The sequence below is a fragment of the Equus przewalskii genome, chromosome 4 (genome assembly GCF_037783145.1).
Source record: "Equus przewalskii isolate Varuska chromosome 4, EquPr2, whole genome shotgun sequence".
Taxonomy (NCBI): domain Eukaryota; kingdom Metazoa; phylum Chordata; class Mammalia; order Perissodactyla; family Equidae; genus Equus; species Equus przewalskii.
This window is the reverse complement of record NC_091834.1, coordinates 17,882,017-17,901,081: the sequence shown is the minus strand read 5'-3', so window position 1 is coordinate 17,901,081 and position 19,065 is coordinate 17,882,017. Positions and strand designations below refer to the sequence as shown.

General features: G+C 50.4%; 1 protein-coding gene across 1 annotated transcript in view; it reads left to right on the top strand.

Moving 5' to 3' along the window:
• Window positions 1-19,065, top strand: part of PKD1L1 (polycystin 1 like 1, transient receptor potential channel interacting) — a 116,145-nt gene that overhangs the window by 70,386 nt on the left and 26,694 nt on the right. The window contains exons 29-40 of the mRNA XM_070615563.1: window positions 1,781-1,988; window positions 4,016-4,122; window positions 4,960-5,182; window positions 6,948-7,121; window positions 8,502-8,621; window positions 8,712-8,781; window positions 9,187-9,233; window positions 10,511-10,664; window positions 13,168-13,306; window positions 14,348-14,432; window positions 14,851-15,027; window positions 16,906-17,024. Coding sequence (XP_070471664.1) covers window positions 1,781-1,988; window positions 4,016-4,122; window positions 4,960-5,182; window positions 6,948-7,121; window positions 8,502-8,621; window positions 8,712-8,781; window positions 9,187-9,233; window positions 10,511-10,664; window positions 13,168-13,306; window positions 14,348-14,432; window positions 14,851-15,027; window positions 16,906-17,024 — 1,623 coding nt within the window. The remainder of the gene's footprint in view (window positions 1-1,780; window positions 1,989-4,015; window positions 4,123-4,959; window positions 5,183-6,947; window positions 7,122-8,501; window positions 8,622-8,711; window positions 8,782-9,186; window positions 9,234-10,510; window positions 10,665-13,167; window positions 13,307-14,347; window positions 14,433-14,850; window positions 15,028-16,905; window positions 17,025-19,065) is intronic.

The following is a 19,065-nucleotide window of genomic DNA, read 5'->3' as shown; positions in this document are numbered from 1 at the left end:
GAAAGTCAAAACACTTTTCTTGCTTCTGAGTTTAGCTTTAGTTCAGTGTGACTCTGGTCAGTTGTGATCGAATGGGTTAGTATTTATAGTGACAATTCTGTCAGATTTGCTTGTCCTGGTTTATGCTTGTTGTCATAGTCTAATAATAGCGCCCTCTTCCTCTTCAAAGGTGTCCCATTTTAAATGATAAATTTAAAATTCACCCTATTTTTATAGCCATTGTTTTATAGAACAAATACGTTCAGGTTCTGAAATATAGGTAGGTAGAGGGTAAACTCGTTCCGGCAGGAACCTTCTCTGTCTCATTCGTCAAAGTCTCCCCACACTGAGAACAGGCTGGCCCATAGCAGGACCTGAGTAAATATTTACTGAATGAGTATTGATGGTAGAGTCTGCATTTTCTGGCAAGTGTTGGGTGTTACGTTCGTCTCCCTTATGTTTGTGTAATAGGGAATGCTACTTACTGTATTATGTAATCAATCATCAAACAGTTGATTACTTTGCAGACAAGTAGGTGGATCCGTTAGTTAGGTACGCTACAGATGCTGGTCACTGTGAGGGTCATCAGGACTCAGTGATCAGGACTCAGAGAGCAGGCTCAATTGCGGTTTCTGACAGCACTGGGGGCAGGGGGGTCCATCTGGGGAGGGGCAGCCCTGGGCGATGTCTAGAGGAAAACCACACCTGAGGCCGTGCGGGGGCAGAATCCGGGAGGTTCTGGGTGTAGTCCAGGCGTAGGAAGGACAGGCTGGACCAGAGAACCATGAGCTCCTGCCGAGCTGATGGCATAGGCTCAGAACAAGTCTCCGTTCTGGCAAGGAGGAGAGTGTCCGGCAGAGAAACCAGGAGCAGAGCCCCAACCCTCAGATGGGGTCAAAGTGCAGTGGTGGGAGTGGGAGAATGACATCTCCTGCAGCATGGACCTCGTGCTGACCCTTTGAAACCCCGTCAGGGGTCTGTAAGACTCGAGTCCAGGCAGAACACCTTATCAGGTTAGGGTCCTGCATGAGTGCCCTGATGTGGACTCCACTCCGTGGGTCTGCGGGGTTCAGTGTTCTCCCTCAGCCAGCACTGGAGCCTGGGAACAGGAGGGGAGTGTGAGGTGCAGGTGGGGAGCAAGCAGCCCCACCCACAGGGGCAGCTGGGATGGGCAGGTACAGCAGCATCTCCTCCTTGTTCTGCTGGAGGGAGGGAACATTCATCACACCTACATGTTGAAGCATTTGATATGTGTCTTATTACTTACTCTTCATGATAACAGTGAGATTGGCATTCTTACCCATATTTCATGAAGAAAATTCCTCGGAGAGAGGATGTGAGTCGCTGACGTGGTGCAGCTTTTCAGATGCAGAAGCTGGTCATCACAAGGCTTCTTTGTCCAGAGTCCATGCTCATGGGGTGCCGGTCATTGGAACACGAGGCAGCTCTGTGCCTTCAGGAGCCTCTTGATTCAGCCTCAAGCAGCTTCTCCCCTAAGGGGCTCAGACCCGTCCTAACACCCAGAGATGGCAGAAGCCACTCCACCCCTCCAACTTTCCCTTCTCGGCCACTTTCCCTAATAAAAATCTACTTTCTCCTCCCAGTAACAAAGCAAATGTTTAAAAACAAATCAGTGAAGACCAGTAGGGGCACATGTCTGCGTACATGTGTATACAGGTGTTAGTCTTATATGTGTGCGTTTGTGTCTGCGTTAACCAGTGTGGGGGGCACTCGTCAGTCTTTGTCTAAATATTTATATTCCTGAGTAACTCACTGTTTACTTCTGTCCTTTTATTTACAGACATCCGGAAAACCTACTTCCCGCTATTTTTATTGTGGTTTTTACAATTCTTTATGCACTTTTGGTTACTAAAAGCAGACGTGTAGATCGTCACGAAAAAAAGAAAACTGGTTACATTTTTCTGCAAGAAAACGCTCCGCCGGACCAACAGCTGTACGCAGTTGTCGTGGACACAGGCTTCCGGGCTCCGGCCCACTTTACCGCAAAAGTAAGCAGGTCATCCTGGGAGACACACATTGTGGTGTGGAAGGGTGTGGACGGGCATGAGTGATGGCACCAGAAACATGGTTTGATGATTTGGCCGTCCTGTCTATCACCTGTCACCCATCACAGCTGGCCCCATCTTACTTCTCGGGGGGCTCGTCTGCCCTTCCTCTGGGCTCTCCCTGGCCACGCGCATCTGTAAGAGTGAGATGCAGACTGCCCTCAACCCCTTTTCCCCTTTCCACCTTCACTGAGGAAAGCAGCGCAGAGCCACTTGTGTCTCTGAGTGGCATATCGAGACTCTGAGAACCAAACTGTGCTCTTCTAGTGGGTGTGAACCCTTAGCACCACCCAGAGGGAGATCGCAGGAGAAAGGGGGAGAACTCCGGACTGACTTTGGGGACTGGCAGGGACGAGGCTGGCTGGGAGCTTGGGGTAAAGACAGTCTCCGCAGAGTCGCTGATGGAGGAAGGGCAGGAGGGGATGGATGAGGAGCGAGGTAAAGTGCAGGAGGTGGAGGGAGACGGTCTGTCACCGGCCGCGTGGAGGCCGTGTGCCCAGGTGGGGCTGTAGAGGTGAGGCTGCAGGCAGAACCCAAGCCCATCCAGCCGGCTGTGTGAGTGCAGGTGTGTGCTTGCATGGATCCCACAGGAGGGATCCCCCTGGGCCTGGAATTCACCCGCACTTCTCCAGGGAGCCAGGCTGCTTTGTGGAACCCATAGTGAGAAAACAAGCTGGCTCAGTCTGGACAAGGTAGGGGAGGAAGAGGGAGAGGAGAGCGAGGGAGAAGGGTGCAGCAGTGTCGGAACAGATCGGGGCACGACATGTGTTTTAAAGCTTGTGTGATCCTTGCCCACTATCAGCCCTTAGTCTCTCACTATATGTTTACATAGTCTACCAGATAGATATACACTCTCACAGACAATACATAGCACGTCGAAGAGGATCCCCTTAACCTAACAGAGGCTGTCTCCCTACAGCAAACACTACATTTAATCGTGAAACTTGAGACAACGTCTGCTACCGTCTCTACCACTGGAAACTCCAGTGGAGACAATAAAATAAGAACCAAAACAAGAAAATAAGATTTGGAAGGGGAGAGAGAAGAATTGTTATTTGCTGCTGATATGATTATTAAATAGAAAATGCAAAAGAATCTTGAGTCAAAAAACTAGAAGTAATATAAAAGCAAAATTGCTGGATACATGATTAAGGAAAAACCATCAAAGGCGTCTCTAGAGAACAGCAGTACCGTTTATAACACGTACTTGAAAACACGATCTTCCTCATTACGGTCACAAAATGGTGACGTGCCTGGAAGGAAATCCACCAAACACATTCAAGACCGTCATGGAGAAATTTGCACAATATGCACAAAAGTTCTAAATAAAGAGCGATATTTGTTCATGGATGGGAAAACTCATTTTCCTTGTCATTTCTCCCAAACTAATCAATAACATTAATAATAATAACAGCAGCTTATGTGAACTGACACTTTGCAATGTGTCGTTTGTTACTTCCCTAAAACCTCAAAAAACTCTTTGAATTAAGTTCTGTCAATATACCCATTTTACAGATAAAAACTAAAACATGGAGAGGTTAAATTCAATGAAATACAATAAAAATTCCAGGAAAGTGTTTTGTGGAACTTGAAAAACTGATTCTAAAATTCCTATGGAAGAGAATGCAAGAATGTAAGAGAATTACCAGAGTCCGTCCCAGGCACCTGTTGGTCCCTCTGACAGCACTGTCTTAGCTACTCCAGCTTCAAAATGTGCCTGGATACCTGCTGGGGAGTCCCCTGCTGTGTTCTCTTCGCATTCTAGCACCTCTCCTAACTGGGGGCAGGGGGGCGTGAAGGCCACAGGCTGCGCTCCCTGGGCCCCCTGGGTCCTCGCTGGGGCGCTTGGCCTTCCAGGATGGTCTTGGAAGAATGGGGAGCTGGGAGGAGGGGTACAGAATCCCCTGCCCAGCATGTTAGTGTTGTAGGGTCCATATCATGAACTCTTACCCCTGTGTCTTTGTTTTGAGGTTTACATTGTTTTATGTGGTGAAAATGGACTTTCGGAACCCAAAGAACTCTACTGCCCAGAGAAGCCCCTGTTTGAAAGGAATTCCAGACACACCTTTATCCTGAGGTATCTGAAATATTCTGACTGCACAATTTGAGAAAAGGAGGCTGGTCAGACCTGGCGTAGGCTTCTCACAATCCGTAAAGTGGGAATACAGAACATTATCTTCTGACAGGGAGCGTCACTTTACGTAGGAACAATTTCGTAAAGGGCTTGCAGTTTGTTATCTGAAGTAGGTTAAACACTACGTGTGTGCAGGAAGGAAGGAGGAGGCAGGGGCAGACGGATTTATTGACGTTACACGCTAGTCAGCTTCACAACCACAGTGTTTCTCCATGTCACTGAACCTGTTTAAATTAATTAGATTCTTCCCAAGTTTGGAAGAGCAAGCACACCTGGCAATGCAGAGATGGTGGGGTTGGATGAAAAGGGATAATTTATCAAGCCAGGAGTACGAGCACCTGACGTTCTCAGGAAATACAAAAGAACTGAACTAAATATTTTTTCTCCTGGGAAGTTCCATTTATGATATTTGTTGGTTTGGAGTATTCTGTCTTCATTTAGAGAGAGGAGGTTAGCTTCAGACTGCTCCATGCCAGTCACTAATACATGAATGAGCTTTGAGTGCATTGAGCACAGAGAACGGGAGGCGTTGAAGAGCTCTGTGTGCTGCCACTGGGCTCCGCACGACCAGGAGCATCTGCTATTGAGCGACGAGAGGGGCCTGTGGGAATTCACCGTCCGCTCTCCTGGGTTCCCAGGGGGCTTTGTATGTTGCTCTGCATAACGCTTATTTGTTAACATGTCTCATCTACCCCCTGAGGGTGAGAACCAGGGCTGGTGCTGCACCCCGGGGCCCCACCGCCCCGCAGCCTTGCCTAATGAGCCGCTGTGTGTCCTCAGTGCTCCGGCTCCTCTGGGCCCACTCCAGAAGATCCGTCTCTGGCACGACAGCCGTGGACACTCTCCCGCCTGGTATGTGAGCCACGTGATGGTGAAGGAGCTGTGTGCAGGACAGGGACAGAGCTGGCTTTTCCCCGCCGAATGCTGGTTGGCAGTGAGCAGGTGGGACGGCCGCGTGGAGCGGGAGCTGGCCTGCCTGTGCCGGGGCCCGGGCTTCTGGAAGGTGGGTGGCATCCCTGGCCAACTGGCAGAATGCCCAGCTCTGCTTCTCTGGGCAGTTGTTTACTTAAACTCTCTAAAGTTAGGCGTGTTCGTTCTTTTCTTAGTTAATATCAAGATAACCGTGTCTTAAACGATGCATCAATTAAGTGGCCATTCAAGCCTGGATTAGTTACCTTGCCACTTATTAATTATTGTAGCAATGTTTTTCTTCTTTTAGTTGTAACTATAATAACACTTACAGACTTCATGGTTGCCTGTGGTCTGTGGTGTCCAAGGGGCCACTAAGTAAAGACTTTTGAGTGCACTGTGTATATCCTGACATCGAGATAACCGATGAACAGAATACAGGCATAATGGGGGCAGCGTGGCTGGGGATCCTGAAAAAAGACAAAATCCCCTATAATCTCACAAACCAACCGTGAAACTTGATCTTTGCATATTCCAGTCTTTCCCTATACATGAATATGTTTTCAATAGCTGTAATAATAATGCTTGTGCATTTTTCTACTAATTTAACATTTAGAGCAAATTTCATCATGAATTTTCTTTAAAATCATCACTGCGCTAGTCTTTGCTCAAGTATCCACCTATTCGACATTTACAGTTTTCTTCCGTTTATTTTCATAATAGAAAACACCTTCCCATGTGACTTTGTGTTTCTGGTGCACAGTGTCCTAGGCTGTCTCAGATAGGGATAGGCGGCCAGTGGGTGCTGACGTCCTCCCGTTTCACTGGACCTTTCTTTCTAATGTGTCCTTATCGCCACCTGCCATGGAAGAGAGGGCCAGGCTCACCACTTTGGCATTTTCAGTCTTGATGCTGCTAATTTAGTAAGAAAAATGATCACAATGAATTTGAAATAGAACTTTTAATCAGCCGCAGCATATGGAAATTCTTCAGCGCTTAACACTGAAGGCCTGATTCAACTGGGACTTTCCTTTTGACAATTATTTCTAAGTAATTATAACTAAATATTGTCACTTTGTTTGTTCTCCAGCTGTTTTGTCTGAGAACTTTCTGAGAGAAACGTAGACTTATTAGTTTAGTCATATGGATGCACATGTGGCTGTGGGCTATGAATCAATGCTGTACCTTTGTTGGCCAGTCCATTTATATAAAAATATATTCTCATCCCATTGAAGCTGTTTTGCTGATATTTGCTTCTATGTTCTGCTGCTGGTCATCCTGTTTTCTCTAGAACAGCATTGAGCACTGAGTGTTATTGGAGTTGAACTGAACCTTTTGAGCTCGGTGCAGTTCCAAAGGCAGCATGTTGCCCACTGCAGCCAACCCCGCAGGGCTACTCAGGGCACAGAGGTGGGTGAGCGCGCTCCCAGCCCGCAGTGTGCTTGAAGCCCAGCAAAGTTCACCGTGTTGCAGGGGAACATGCTAGGAATGGAGGGTTTTTAACCATCTCTTAGGAACACAAGGAAAGATGTGATCAGTTCCACCAGGTGAGGGTTTATAAACAGAGGCTCCAGAGAGAAGGGTGTGAAGGCATTCAAAGGTGACACAAGCATGGCGGCTGAGGGACAGTTTGTCTCAAAGCTCCGGGGGCCCCAGCGGAAGGTCAGAGAGAGGGGCTGCAGACAAGGCTGGAAGGCTGGAGCCAGCTGCAAAGGGCCTGGGGCTAAAGAGCTGGGATAGGAGGGCCGTGAGACTGTGGCGTCTCCATGCGGAAAATGGTTGATTGTCAACCGAGATTTCATGCTGTTTGTATGAATGCCCGATGTCGCTGAGCGTCTCTCTTGTTTGGTTGGTTTCAGCTTTGGTATTGGAAGTTCATGGAGTATCTGGAGGACTTCCACGTCTGGACCTCTGTGCTCAGCCGGCCCTCGGGCAGTGGCCTCCTGCACACCCCGCGCCTCACCGTGGCCTTCGCCGTGCTCTGCGCCTACGCAGGCCTCACTGCCCTGCTCACCACTGTGGGACAGGAGCAGGTAGGCCCCAGCCTCCCACTCCCAGACCTACAGTGTGGTGCCTTCTTGACTCAGGAATTAGCAAAATGCACAGTCCTCAGGGAAAGGCTTATGCAGGGGAAGAGACCCGTGGGCCTGGAAGGAATCAGGAGGGGTCTGCAGGGCAGTGGGCTCCGGGGGAAGCAGGCGCAAGCCTGCCTCAGCTGACTGCTCCCTGTGTGAACCTGTGACTCCCGTGCCACAGAGCATGGCTTCTCCACAGGTGTCAGCAGCCTGGAGTGTCTGATGAGAGTGCTCTTGAATCATTTTATGAGGTTGGCAATTAATTCAAATTAAACATCCTCTGACTGAAAAAGAGAACAGTTCTGATAGCCACATTTGCCCTTGGGATGCCTTTTGGTGTTTCTGGTCTAACGGACCCTCACGAGATGTGGAGATTAATTCTAAATCAGCACAAGCAGTTAGAATGGAGGCCCTGCCTCTCCTGAGGCAAAAATTACAGTATGACTGTTGGGGTGAGGGCAAACGGTCAGATTTGCTTCTTATGACAACCTCATGGCCATTCATGGGCCCCCAGTGGCTGGGAATGTGCTGAGGGGTCCATCTCAGAGGTGGGGTTCAGGAGGTGCATCCAACAGAGAGCACAAGTATTTGGAGTTCATGCAATAACAGTAATGAAATGGCAGGATTTTTTTACTAAAGTGACATACGTGTGGCATTTGTAAGAAGATGACGAAGAAATATCATCAAGTAGCAGGAAGGGAACAGCTTCCTGAAGAACGGGGCCTGCAGTCAGGAAACCTCAGGGTGCTCTGTCCTCTGAGGTCGACCAGTTGTCTTTGTGCTCATCAGTACATCGGGGGTATTGATTCTCTTTGTCCAGTTGTAGTGAGGATTAAGTCAGCTGAGCATGTGGTGTGCCTGGCATAAAGTGGGCGTTCCACAGACATTTGTTCAGTCCAAAAGATTTGTACGGGAGAAAAACCAAAGGATTTCTTTCTTTTTTTCTTTTTCTCCCCAAAGCCCCCTGGTACATAGTTGTGTATTTTTAGTTGTGGGTCCTTCTAGTTGTGGCATGTAGGATGCCGCCTCAGCAATGGCCTGATGAGCAGTGCCATGTCGGTGCCCAGGATTCGAACTGGCGAAACCCTGGGCCACTGAAGCAGAGCATGCGAACTTAACCACTCAGCCACGGGGCCGGTGCCCTCGAAAGATTTCTTATGACCTGTTTTTTTCTTCTTTTTCACTCCTGAGGTAGAAGGTCAAAGATTCAGGGAGAGTGAACTTTGGTTAAGTATAAAGTAGGTATCACATTAAATACCTTTGTGATTACAAAATGACCATATGTTTTAAGTCGGACTCATTTCGGGCGATGTGATTGCTGCCGTTGGGTTATTGCAGCTCATGTTGGATGTCGGCCCCACTGAGGTCACTCTTGGATCCTTCTGGACGGGTTTCCTGTGCACCCTTCTGGCTTCTCCGGGGGCGCAGCTCTTGTCGCTGTTCTTCAGGCTCAGCCAGGTACCAGCAACTGGTCTGCATGACCCTGTTCTCCTGGGCGGTGCCCTCATTGCCCGATGCCCTCTCTGAACAACCTCCATACCTCTGCAGGAAGCCAGAGGGCCTCCTGGAGAAGAGCCACACCTGCCCCTGAGAGCAGTGAGGACAGAGGCAGCTCAGGGTAAGTGTGCACTTAAAAAAGTTTAAAAGGTGATTTTGTTTGTTCTAAAAACACAGCAACAGGAAAATGATGAAGTCTGGAAGGCGAGAGTTAAAGACGCTTGCCCATCGCAGCTGATCTTTTTTGGCCAGTCTACTGGACAGACATTGCATGTCCTACTCGCCATTGCATTGTGCTCATTACGAGGAAAACTGAGCTTCATTTCATGTTTAAAAGCCATTTCGATGGGTTGTCCAGGCCACAGCAGGATGGCGATGTTGAAAGTCCTCCTTGCAGCCACATCTGTGTCTCAGGAAGGCCCGTCCTGGTGGAGTCGGAGGCAAGAGTATTTCCTGAAGAAAGTGCTCTCCTCAGGAACCCTTAATCCCTGGTTTCACATCATAAATTTGATTTCTTTTTAATCAGGCCCTAATTCGAGTAGAAGGATGCCAGACGCACAGAAGACATACAAGGTAAATATAATTACACACAGCAGCTAATTCTCTGGCATAAAATTCTAACAATTAGGTTTTTCTGGCATCCTCTCTTGGCTGTGGTCTGGCCATGGATGGTCAGAGTAAGGGTGGATGGAGATGAGGGAAAGATATGCAGGAACCCGTCGTGCCCGTTGGGGCCAGTGAGCAGTGGCGGGTGCTGTGAAGAGAGAAGGTCGTTTCCCAGGAGGCAGGCCATGGGGGCAGCTGTCCAGGAATCTTAGGAGAGGCCAGATGGGCAGGGGTACAGCCTGCAGAATTTGCAAAGCTATGTATGGACAGACAGTGACTTTTATTTTTTCCTGAGGAAGATTCACCCTGAAGCTAACATCTGTTACCAATCTTCCTCTCTTTTTGTATATGAGCCGTTGCCAGCATGGCCATTGATAAGTGGTATAGGTCTGTGCCTGGGAACCATACCTGGGCCACCAAAGTGGAGCACGCCACACTTAACCACTAGGCCACGGGCTGGCTTGACAGTGACATTTTAGAAGCTGGTCCTGACAGGGGCCATTGTCAGATCCAGTGGGAGAGATGCTGTGAGGCAGAGCCCCGGGTGTTGGCTCAGCTGCTCCTCAGCCCCCCATGAGGTAGGGACAGGAGAAGCTACCCCCATGCTGGGTGCACTCCATTCCAGGTCCCACATGCACAGACCCGGCCTGTGACACGGGGCGAGTTGAAGGCAGTTTCTAAGTAGTTCTCCACTTCATCTCGCTGGATCTGCAGGATGTGCCTTTAGCTTAAGTGGACTCTTCTCTGTGGAAGTGTTTCAGGATACATGTGAGTCCTATGCTTTCCGAGCTCTGACTCCCTGTTCAGAGCCATTCCTGAGGGTGGCGCTCTGTCCCCAAGCCTGCGTTCCAGGCCCGCTCTCCCCTCCGCTCTCCTTCTCGAAGCGTGTCCACTCCCTGCGCCCAGGCTGGCTCTCTGTCCTTCTGCCTTGAACCTCACCCCATCCACTGCTCAGGGCCGATTTCTGCTCTGCCAGGGTCCAGGTCGGCCTCCCAGCGGGCAGCTGCACAGTCACTCTTGGCTGCGTGGAGCCTGTTGGTACTCCATCGTTGGCTGTGCAGGGTGCGAAGGAGCTGGCACCCGGCACTGCCTATGCTTCCTCCCCAGAACCCATCTCCAGGCCTGAGGCTTGACAAAGTCGGCTGGGCTGTGCTCAAATCCTGAGGAGGCTCACAAATTGCATTACTATATGGAAAACCCTGTGTATTGAGACATTAACCTCATCCTCACCTTGCCTTTTCTAGCATAACGTTCTTTCTGAGAATGGCGGGGCCCCGAGGAGGGCAGCAAGCAGTGATGGTGCAGGCTGTTCACCCCCTGAACCAGAGGCCGACAGGGCTGACCTCAGCCAGCCTGCTCCGAGGGAGGAGAGTGACCCCTGCACTCTCAGTTTACAGGGTGAGTCAGTGGTAGGTATGGAGCCCAACCTGCAGCTCGTCCGGAGAAGCAGGGTGTGCGGAGCGGGAGTCGGGTCAAGTGTGACTGAATGTTCTGGTCACATCTACCCCAGGCGCATCTGAAACTGAGGCTGCAGCTTTGCTCTAAAGTCCTGGTGATTTCTGCCATATACTTACATGAGTTTGGTCATATCTTAAAAACTCAGTAGTAGTATCTTAGCTTTTCTTTAAGTTAAGAAATTTGAAGCTTGGCATTTTTTTGATGCAAATTAGAGTGAATAATGACCATAGCTGAAAGCTCAGCAATGAGCCAGTGGAAGTGGAACTGCAGGATCAAAAGGGGCTGTGTGCACAGAAGCTGACCCTCTGCAAGCTGGGTCCCAGGAGGGCAGCCACATACCTGCTCAGTACTGTCCAAAGGGGTCTGTGTCAGGGATGGCCTGGCAGGGGCACGTGGCTACAGGACATGGCTGCAGGGCCCAGGGTGGTGTGGTGAAAGAACAGGGAATTCTTGCGGTTCCTGGTCACCCAGGTCCTCGAGCACTGGGTTCGGGCGCTAGCTGTGAATGCTGCTCTATGGCACAGGGTTGGCAAGGCCCGCGCCTGCAGCCCAAGGAGGCCTGGTCTGGTTGGGCCCACACGCACATCACCCTTCACTCTGAGGAGGCATAAAAACTTTGGTTTCCACAAGTGGCTGGGCCCTCAGGTAGGTGGGTGAGCCGTTGGTGCAGGCGCCAGTACCAGCTGGGAATTGGAGGGCAAACTCAGCCCAAGGACACTAGCCTTACACGACAGCTCGACATGCGCACAGGGCCAGGAGGGCAGGTGCAGGAGTACAAAGACTCACGCCTGACAGACCAGATACAGATGAGGTATCTAGAAAGTACGTACACACGTACTGCTCAGGACTGCTCTGCCTTCCAGCTGTTAAAAAACAAAATTCAACAGAGTAAATCGTAAAGATCTTGTTGGCTTTATTCAATGCTTCATGAACCAGGCAGCATCCCATCCAGCAGGTAGAAAGCAGTTGTGCCAAATGAAAGACAGACAGGCAGAAGGGAGCGGGAATGGGGAAGTCGTATCAGGCAAAAGGTAGATTGGTTGTGGCAAAGTTGCTTTCCTTAGGGGCGACAGGGGCTGTGGGGCAGATGACCTCACTAGTGCTGACCAGGCGATTCCTGACTGACTGGTTTAAGATTCCACTTCTGGGAGAGCCGGAACTGTAATTAAGTCGAGTCTCTGTTTGGTGACGTGGAGCTTAGCATAAGCGACTCCATCTGGGGCCTCTTGTCTTGTTTTCAACATGTCTTGTTTTATGTGCAGTGAGTGTCGCTCGTCTGCCTAACGCCAGCTTCCCAACGGGCGAGCGCTCCTCAGTCCCCCTAAACTCTCTGTGTCGGGTTGCCCTGGAGTAACACTGCCTCTGCCTCTGGCTGTGCCCTGATTGGGGTTACCTGTAAGCAATCACCTGAGAAAATGGGGCTCCAGACACCTCCACTCAGAGACAAGGAAATGTATAGGGGCAACTCTGATTACGTGCTCAGCTCCTGAGAAATTACTCAATCGTGAGCGGGAGTCGCTGCTCGCCCGGGACAGGCCCCCTCCTCTGCCCTGGCCCCTGCCCTCCTTCCTGCCCCTTCCCCCGCCTCCTTGCTACGCATAGTGAAAAATACAAATTGTGGGGCAGATAGAGCAACAGAGAATAGCCCAGACAGTGGCATAATCTGGATGGACGATGCTGATTGTACACAGCACTTGGCTCTGAGAATGATCACATGTTTTCACCCAGGCTGGAGAGGATGGTTACTAAATGCAGTGGTCTACCATGTAGACCCAGCAACTCTAGGCAGAAATGCAAATTCCATAAACTATGAAACTTGTGAAGACAATGTTAAAAGTACAGGAGGCCTGTTATCTGTGAAGAAGGCAGAGGGATGGCGGAATGTTGGGCTTGTCAGATGAGACAGAAATGGGAAGAGAGTAAAGACCCCACTGCAGTAAAATTAGGAATCTCTGGGTGTTAGTCAGGGTCCCCCAGAGAGTGAGAACCAATAGGATATGTGTATGTCTGTATAGAAAGGGATTTACTGTAAGGAACAGGCTCACGTAATCATGGAGGCTGACAAGTCCCAAGGTGTGCAGTCGGCAGCCTGGAGACCCAGGAGAAGTGATGTTCTAGTTCACATCCTACAACTGGAAAAAGCCGATGTCCCACTCTGAAGGCAGTCAGGCCCACGAATTCTCTCTTACTCAGGGAAGGTCAGCCTTTTTGTTCTATTCAGGCCTTCACCTGATTGGATGGGGCCCACCCACATTGGGGAGAGCCATCTGCTTTACTCAGTCAGACGTTAATCTCATCCAGAAAAACACAGAATAATGTTTGACAACATGTCTGGGCACCCCCATGGCCTAGTCTAGTTGACACATAAAATTAGCGACTGCCCTTGGGTGCATGGAAATGATGAGATCTGTTAACGTGTGTGCCTCTGCCTATTCTTTCTTAGGCCCTGGCGGTGGGTTTGAAGAACTCACCGTTCCCCGGTGGCCAAGGGCACCTCTGCCTTGGTCTGGCTCTGCAGCGTGGGTCCTTTGCGGGATGGTGTCTGTGGCCTGTGGCTTGGGGACAGGATTTCTAGGATACAGGTGAGCCATAGAGGTTTTCAAATATCCTCAGGTCTTTGGGTGGAAAGTCTGGCATTTATAAGGAAATCCCTGTGTTTCTGGCAACTCAGAAAATGCAAGCCCAGATGTGGCTGTTGCCGATGTAGGCTTCATTTCTCTCTCCTCCCCGCTCCACCGCCCTGGGGGTGAAGAGAAACATATGCGCCTGGCCCACTCTAGGATGGCAGCCCGGCCTGGATGGAGTCTCAGATGTTGCAAGAAGCTGCAGGACCCTCACTCAGGAAGTAGGGAACCCAGCTACGGAGCTCCCTAGAGGGCCGGCTTTGAGCCGGGTACACAGGCAAAGAGCATGTCCTTAATGGTCCCCGTCACTTGAAAAAGCAGACCCTGCGAGGCAGAGATTGTGGCGCGTATTTCATAGATTCCATTTCTGTCCCACCACAGCCGCTGCCTCTTGATCTGGTTCCTGGGCTGCTGGGTCCACTGTCAGGACCCCAGGATATTCAGTGTGGCTCCCGTGGACCCACACCGACCTAAACTGTGAAGAGTAACCACAAAACCAAGAAGCTTTCCTCCCAACTCTCCTTTCTCCCAATTGCATGTACTGAATCACTGTGATGATGGGCAACTTACTTAAAACCCCCTCAGTTTGCTCATCTGTGAAACAGGAATATTCCTAGCGCCCAGTTCACAGGGTCTTAGGGGGAGCAGATGAAGCCCTCAGTGCAATGCTGTTAGCACAGCGCCTGCCCCGCTCAGTGCTCAGCAGGTGCGAAGTTCACTGTTATTAGCATCCGCCCATTCTCCTCCGCGTCCCCTCTCTGCGCTCTGTGTGTGGGATTTCTCCTTCCCACTCAGCAGCTTCAGGGCAGGTGACGTCCCCTCTCGGCAGGAAGAGACTCCCCTCTGTTGGGCAGAACAGCACGATGCCCACCCGCACTGCCCCTTCCCCACTGCAGCCCCACTCCTGCCCCCGTCACACTGTCACGAGGGTGTGGGCCCTCCAGCCTGTGTCCCTGTGCTTAGATAGGGTGCTGACGGCGGCTCTCTTCCTGGGGACAGGTTTAGCCCCACGCAGTGTCTGCAGTGGCTGCGCCTGCTGGCCCTCTCGGTGGTGTGCTGTGTTTTCGTCACCCAGCCGCTTATGGTGAGCAGCGCCCTCCAGATTAGAGTCACTTTCCATCAACTGGGACCTGGAAGGGGGATGGCGGCTCCGTTTTGGTGACGTATTGCTTTTCTTCACAGCTTGACTAAGGTGTGTTGAGGAAAAACTGGGAGCCAGGCCTCGTGCGGAGCCGCATGTGGGCCTCTCAGCTAGTCCTCAGACAGATCCCAGCGGGAGGGAGCCTCTTCACCCCCCGTCTTTCATTGGGACCCTGAGACTTGGGGAGCAGAGTCTCTGGCCCAAGGCCTCGCCTGGGGAGTGAGTGGGCCAGAACCAACGCAAGTGACACACTAGTGTGTGTTTAAGCTAGGCCCAGAGTCCCGTCCCACCAGGAAACAAGGGCAGCTCTGGGGCGCACAGACGTGGTGCGGTGACTCCGTGTGTCGCTGTCTCCTTCCAGATCGGCCTCGCGGCATTGGGCTTTGCTTGGAGAAGGAAAGACGACAAGCACTTCTTCACTGAGTCTTTACGTGAAGCTACCAAGGGTCTGGACTCTGAACTGGAAGAACTTTCCAGGACCCGCATGCCCCTTTCTTCAGGCTGCAGCATTCCTGACAGTGCAAGTGAGGTGGAAAAAGTGAGGATACAGTCCGTGCACGTTAACCGGGCTTTACTGAACTGCCTTATGTCCCCATCGTGCGAATCTGAACTCACTCTTGAATTCAAATTCGGTTGTGTTCTGGGAGATGCGTGGATACATTTTAATTCCTTATGCTGCTTTGCATATTCTATGTGATAGCAAGCACGTGGGATCTATTTCCTTACCCTTACCCTAATCCCAGAGAAATCGGAGCACCCAGAACATGAGCTTACTTTAAAGTATTGAAGCAAATGGGACATGTAATTCTTGGCCATGATTTTGGAGAATTTTTAAGTCATATGCATTTCGGTGGACACAGGGAAAAGTTACTCCTTCCTCCCTCCCTCCTTCCTTACTTCTTTCTGAAAGTCAGTCTTTCCTGTTGTGTGTGTGGAGTTCTCCTGCACAGTGTGGATGCCGTGAAGGAAGTGAAAGGTCTCCGGGCCCTCACAAAGAAGTGCACGGGCTTGTTGCTAACCTAGGGCAATGACCTGCAGTAGGCATTGTGTACTTGTGTGGAATGACTAGCAGTCGGCTCCGACCAAGGACACAGTCCCAGGTCACTCACGGACAGACCTCATCCCCACGGCTCCCCATCCCTACTCCCATCCTCTCAGAGGAGACCATGAGCTCCTACTGGCCAAATGGCCACTGTGGTGACCTGTCCGAAGGCTTCCTCCCCTGTAACTCCCAGCCTTACCCGGGACGCCTGATGCTGATGATAAATGTGCGGTGAGTGTCAACTCTGCGCTCGGCTTCTCTCACACACTTTGTTTACGCTTATGGCATCATTTATTCCTTACAACACCTTACGAAGTGGGAGCAGTGTTGCACCCCCTTTTGAAGATGAGTAAAATTGAAGCCTGGAGGCATCAAGTAGCTAGACCAAGGCTCATGAGTAGTAACGTTGGGTCTGGGCTCCAAACCTCAGTCCATCTCACCCCTTTCTCCTGCACCCTCAGCCCAGTGGCATTTGAGAAGCCGCATTGTCCTGGTTTCCCTCCACCTTTCGGATCTGGACTTTCCCGTCTTCTTCAGAGACTCTCTTTCCTTTTCTGTCTCGTGTGCCGCTGCACCTACTGTGCTGCCGTCTACTCCTTCTCTGTCTATAGTCTCAGCCTCGGGGGTAGGACCTTCCCATGAATGCAGCCCTGATCCGGTGCTGGTGCCCCGCTCACCTGACTTCCCGAGGTGTCCAGCAGCCCTGCCATGTCCTTCCTCAGGACTCCGGAAGGTTCTGCACATGTAACTTCCCAATTTAACCTTCCATTGTTTATGAACTTGCCATACATTTCTGAGAGAAAAGACTGCCCCTGATTTGTGAGCTGTCCCAAGTACCCGACCCAGTGCCTGGCTCAGGAGATGTGTGTTGATTGAATGAGTGAGAAATAAACAAATGACTACCTTCCCTGGCTGCTGCCATGCCCTCACCAGACACAAATTTAATATGAAAGTAATGGTGCTTTTTAAAAAAAGGAAAACAGAGGTCATTTCTTGCTAAGACCATACTTCAAAGTGGCTTTTCCACCCTGAGCATCTCTAAGAGAACATACCGTGCAAATGCCAAAAGAATGTCCCCTGTGATTGACAGTGGCAAACAGGCCCCTCAGGTGCAGCCACTGTGTGTGATGGGGCAGTTGGGACCCCCGTCAACAGGCTGGCCCGGGACGGGAGCAGAGTTTGTAACGGATCCACTCCTTTCCCCGACCTGCTTCCCTACAACCTGGTATATGGGATCCGCACAAAGTAATGCTGTCCCCAAACCCTGGTCCCAGTGCAAAGGTAGCAATGCTGCCCTTGCTTGGCCTGGCGGGAATGCCAGGCCCTCTCTCCCTTCCCCGCAGCCCCAGGCTCAGGGCTCCCTCATCCCCACAGGTCTTGGCTGCCCGACAACGAGCACGCCGCCTGCGCTGGGCATGTCCGCCGTCCCCAGCCCAGCTCAGAGTCACCAGGGAGAGGATGAGAAGAGAAATGCGAACTCGAGAGGAGCTGAGGTAGGTGGAGGCCTGCGATGGCTGCTCTGGTCCAGCTCCCCTTTCAAGGGAGGGCCATCAGCATCTGGGAGTCGGGAGCACAGGTGGGAAGCCTTGCTGGCCCCAATGCCACCATTTCAGCTGGACCACCGAGCTCTTCAGTGCGTGGGATGCAGAGAAACTGAACTGCTTGGTTCTGCCAGTAGCAGGGCTGAGAAACTGGTTAAGAAATTTACCCCTCTGGGCCTCAGCTCCCTTATCAATGCAGATGTTCACGCACATAATCAGATTTGATCCCCACCGTATCTATACTTAGCATGCTGCTGGGGACTTCTGCTTGTCCAACTAGGGTACACACGGGTGCAGGAAGGCATAAGAAAAATTAAACACCTCTTCCTGGTGCATCAATTTAGCCCAATGACAAGTATTTATAAAATAGTTTAATGTTAAAATACAAACAGATACATTATGGTACTCAAGGCGAAATCTGCTTGATTTTTTTTTAGATAAAACACAAAACTTAAGAAATAGCACGCTCATGACAAACCTCTGCAGCTTAGACCTCAGACCCGTTTCTCTCAATGGTACCCATTCTCCCACCTCATCCATGGTGGATGTTGGGTTGAACTACTGTAAGGAGCCTTATATACACACTAGCTGAAACTTTTTCTAAATTCCAAACATTATTTGGTGTGTCTCAAATCCTTCTGATGTAGTTGGTCAAGGATTTGGGAATTCCTGATATTTTTCCAAATGTAGTTTAGTTAAAGCGTGCAATGGAACCACCTCCAGCTGTCTTCTTAAAGACTCCTTCAGTACAGTGTGGGGCACCATTAGAATGTCACGTTCAAAGGAGAGTGGGAGAGGATGGAAGAAGAGGAAGTGGAGCTGTGGCAAGGGTTTTAATCTTGCCAAATCTCCCCACAAAAATGAAGCAATTAGATAGCAGAACAAAACCCACAGAACACATGCATTTTAACAAAACGAGATGAGGAGTTGTCCTCCACAGGCCCCCAAAGGCAGGTGGGACAAACCAGTGAGCACCCGGAGACCTGTAGCTGGGCATTCTACAGAACCAGGCAGAAGGAAGTGCTGGGGTGCTGACAGCCTGAGAACTGGAGGACCCTAGGCGCCACAGGCATTATTCATGGGCAATGTGGGGGGTTCCTCTGAGACTCCCACTCCCAGGTGAGGGCAAGCCTGCAAGTCTGGAGCCAGCCAGCCAGCTGAGCCCTAGAAACTAACCAAGCCCGGCTATGCCCAGGCCCCGCCTCACACAGAGGGAGGGGAAGACACTGGGGCAGCGCCCAGACCCAGCAGGACAGGCAGGCCCAGAGAGAGCTGTGGGAGACAGCAGACTGGGAGAGAGGCAAACCAGCCTTTTTGCCTATGACAGCAATAAATTATGGAAAATCGCACAAAAACAAACAAACAAAATAATATAGACAGTAAGGAAATTTAGTAAAGAAGCAGGTTATAAAATTAAAATACAAAACCCAATATCCTTCTGTACCCAAGTGCAAGCCAGGAAAAGATGCAACAGAGACTCCATTCAACGCAGCACATAAATAAAATACAGTGAAAGCACTTAGGCATGATCTTAAGAAGAAATGTACAATACTTATATAGGAAGACCTGAAAAACACAAATATAGACAAAAGCAAAGGAAACACGCTCCATGTTCTTGACTAGGAAGACACAATGTCATGTCTTCCTAAGTTCTCTCTAAAATCCATTTATGAATTTAATACAATCCCAATAAAATGCCATCAGATTTTATTTCCTAGTTCTGCTCAATTATAAAGTTACTTTGGAAGAACAAACACAAATAGCCAGCCAGGAAACCCTGACCAGGCAGAGCAAGGAGGTGAGGCTAGCTCTGCTCCACGACGGTAAAGCGGGCTGCAGCCCTCTGCTCCAGGAGAGGGGCCTTGGGCACTTGAATAACAACAGCTCCATGCAGCAGAAGAGGAAACCCAGACACGAATGCCAAAGTGAATACGTGATAAGGTGGCATTGCAAATCTTTGTAGAAGGTGGAATTTTTCATAAGTGGAATTGGG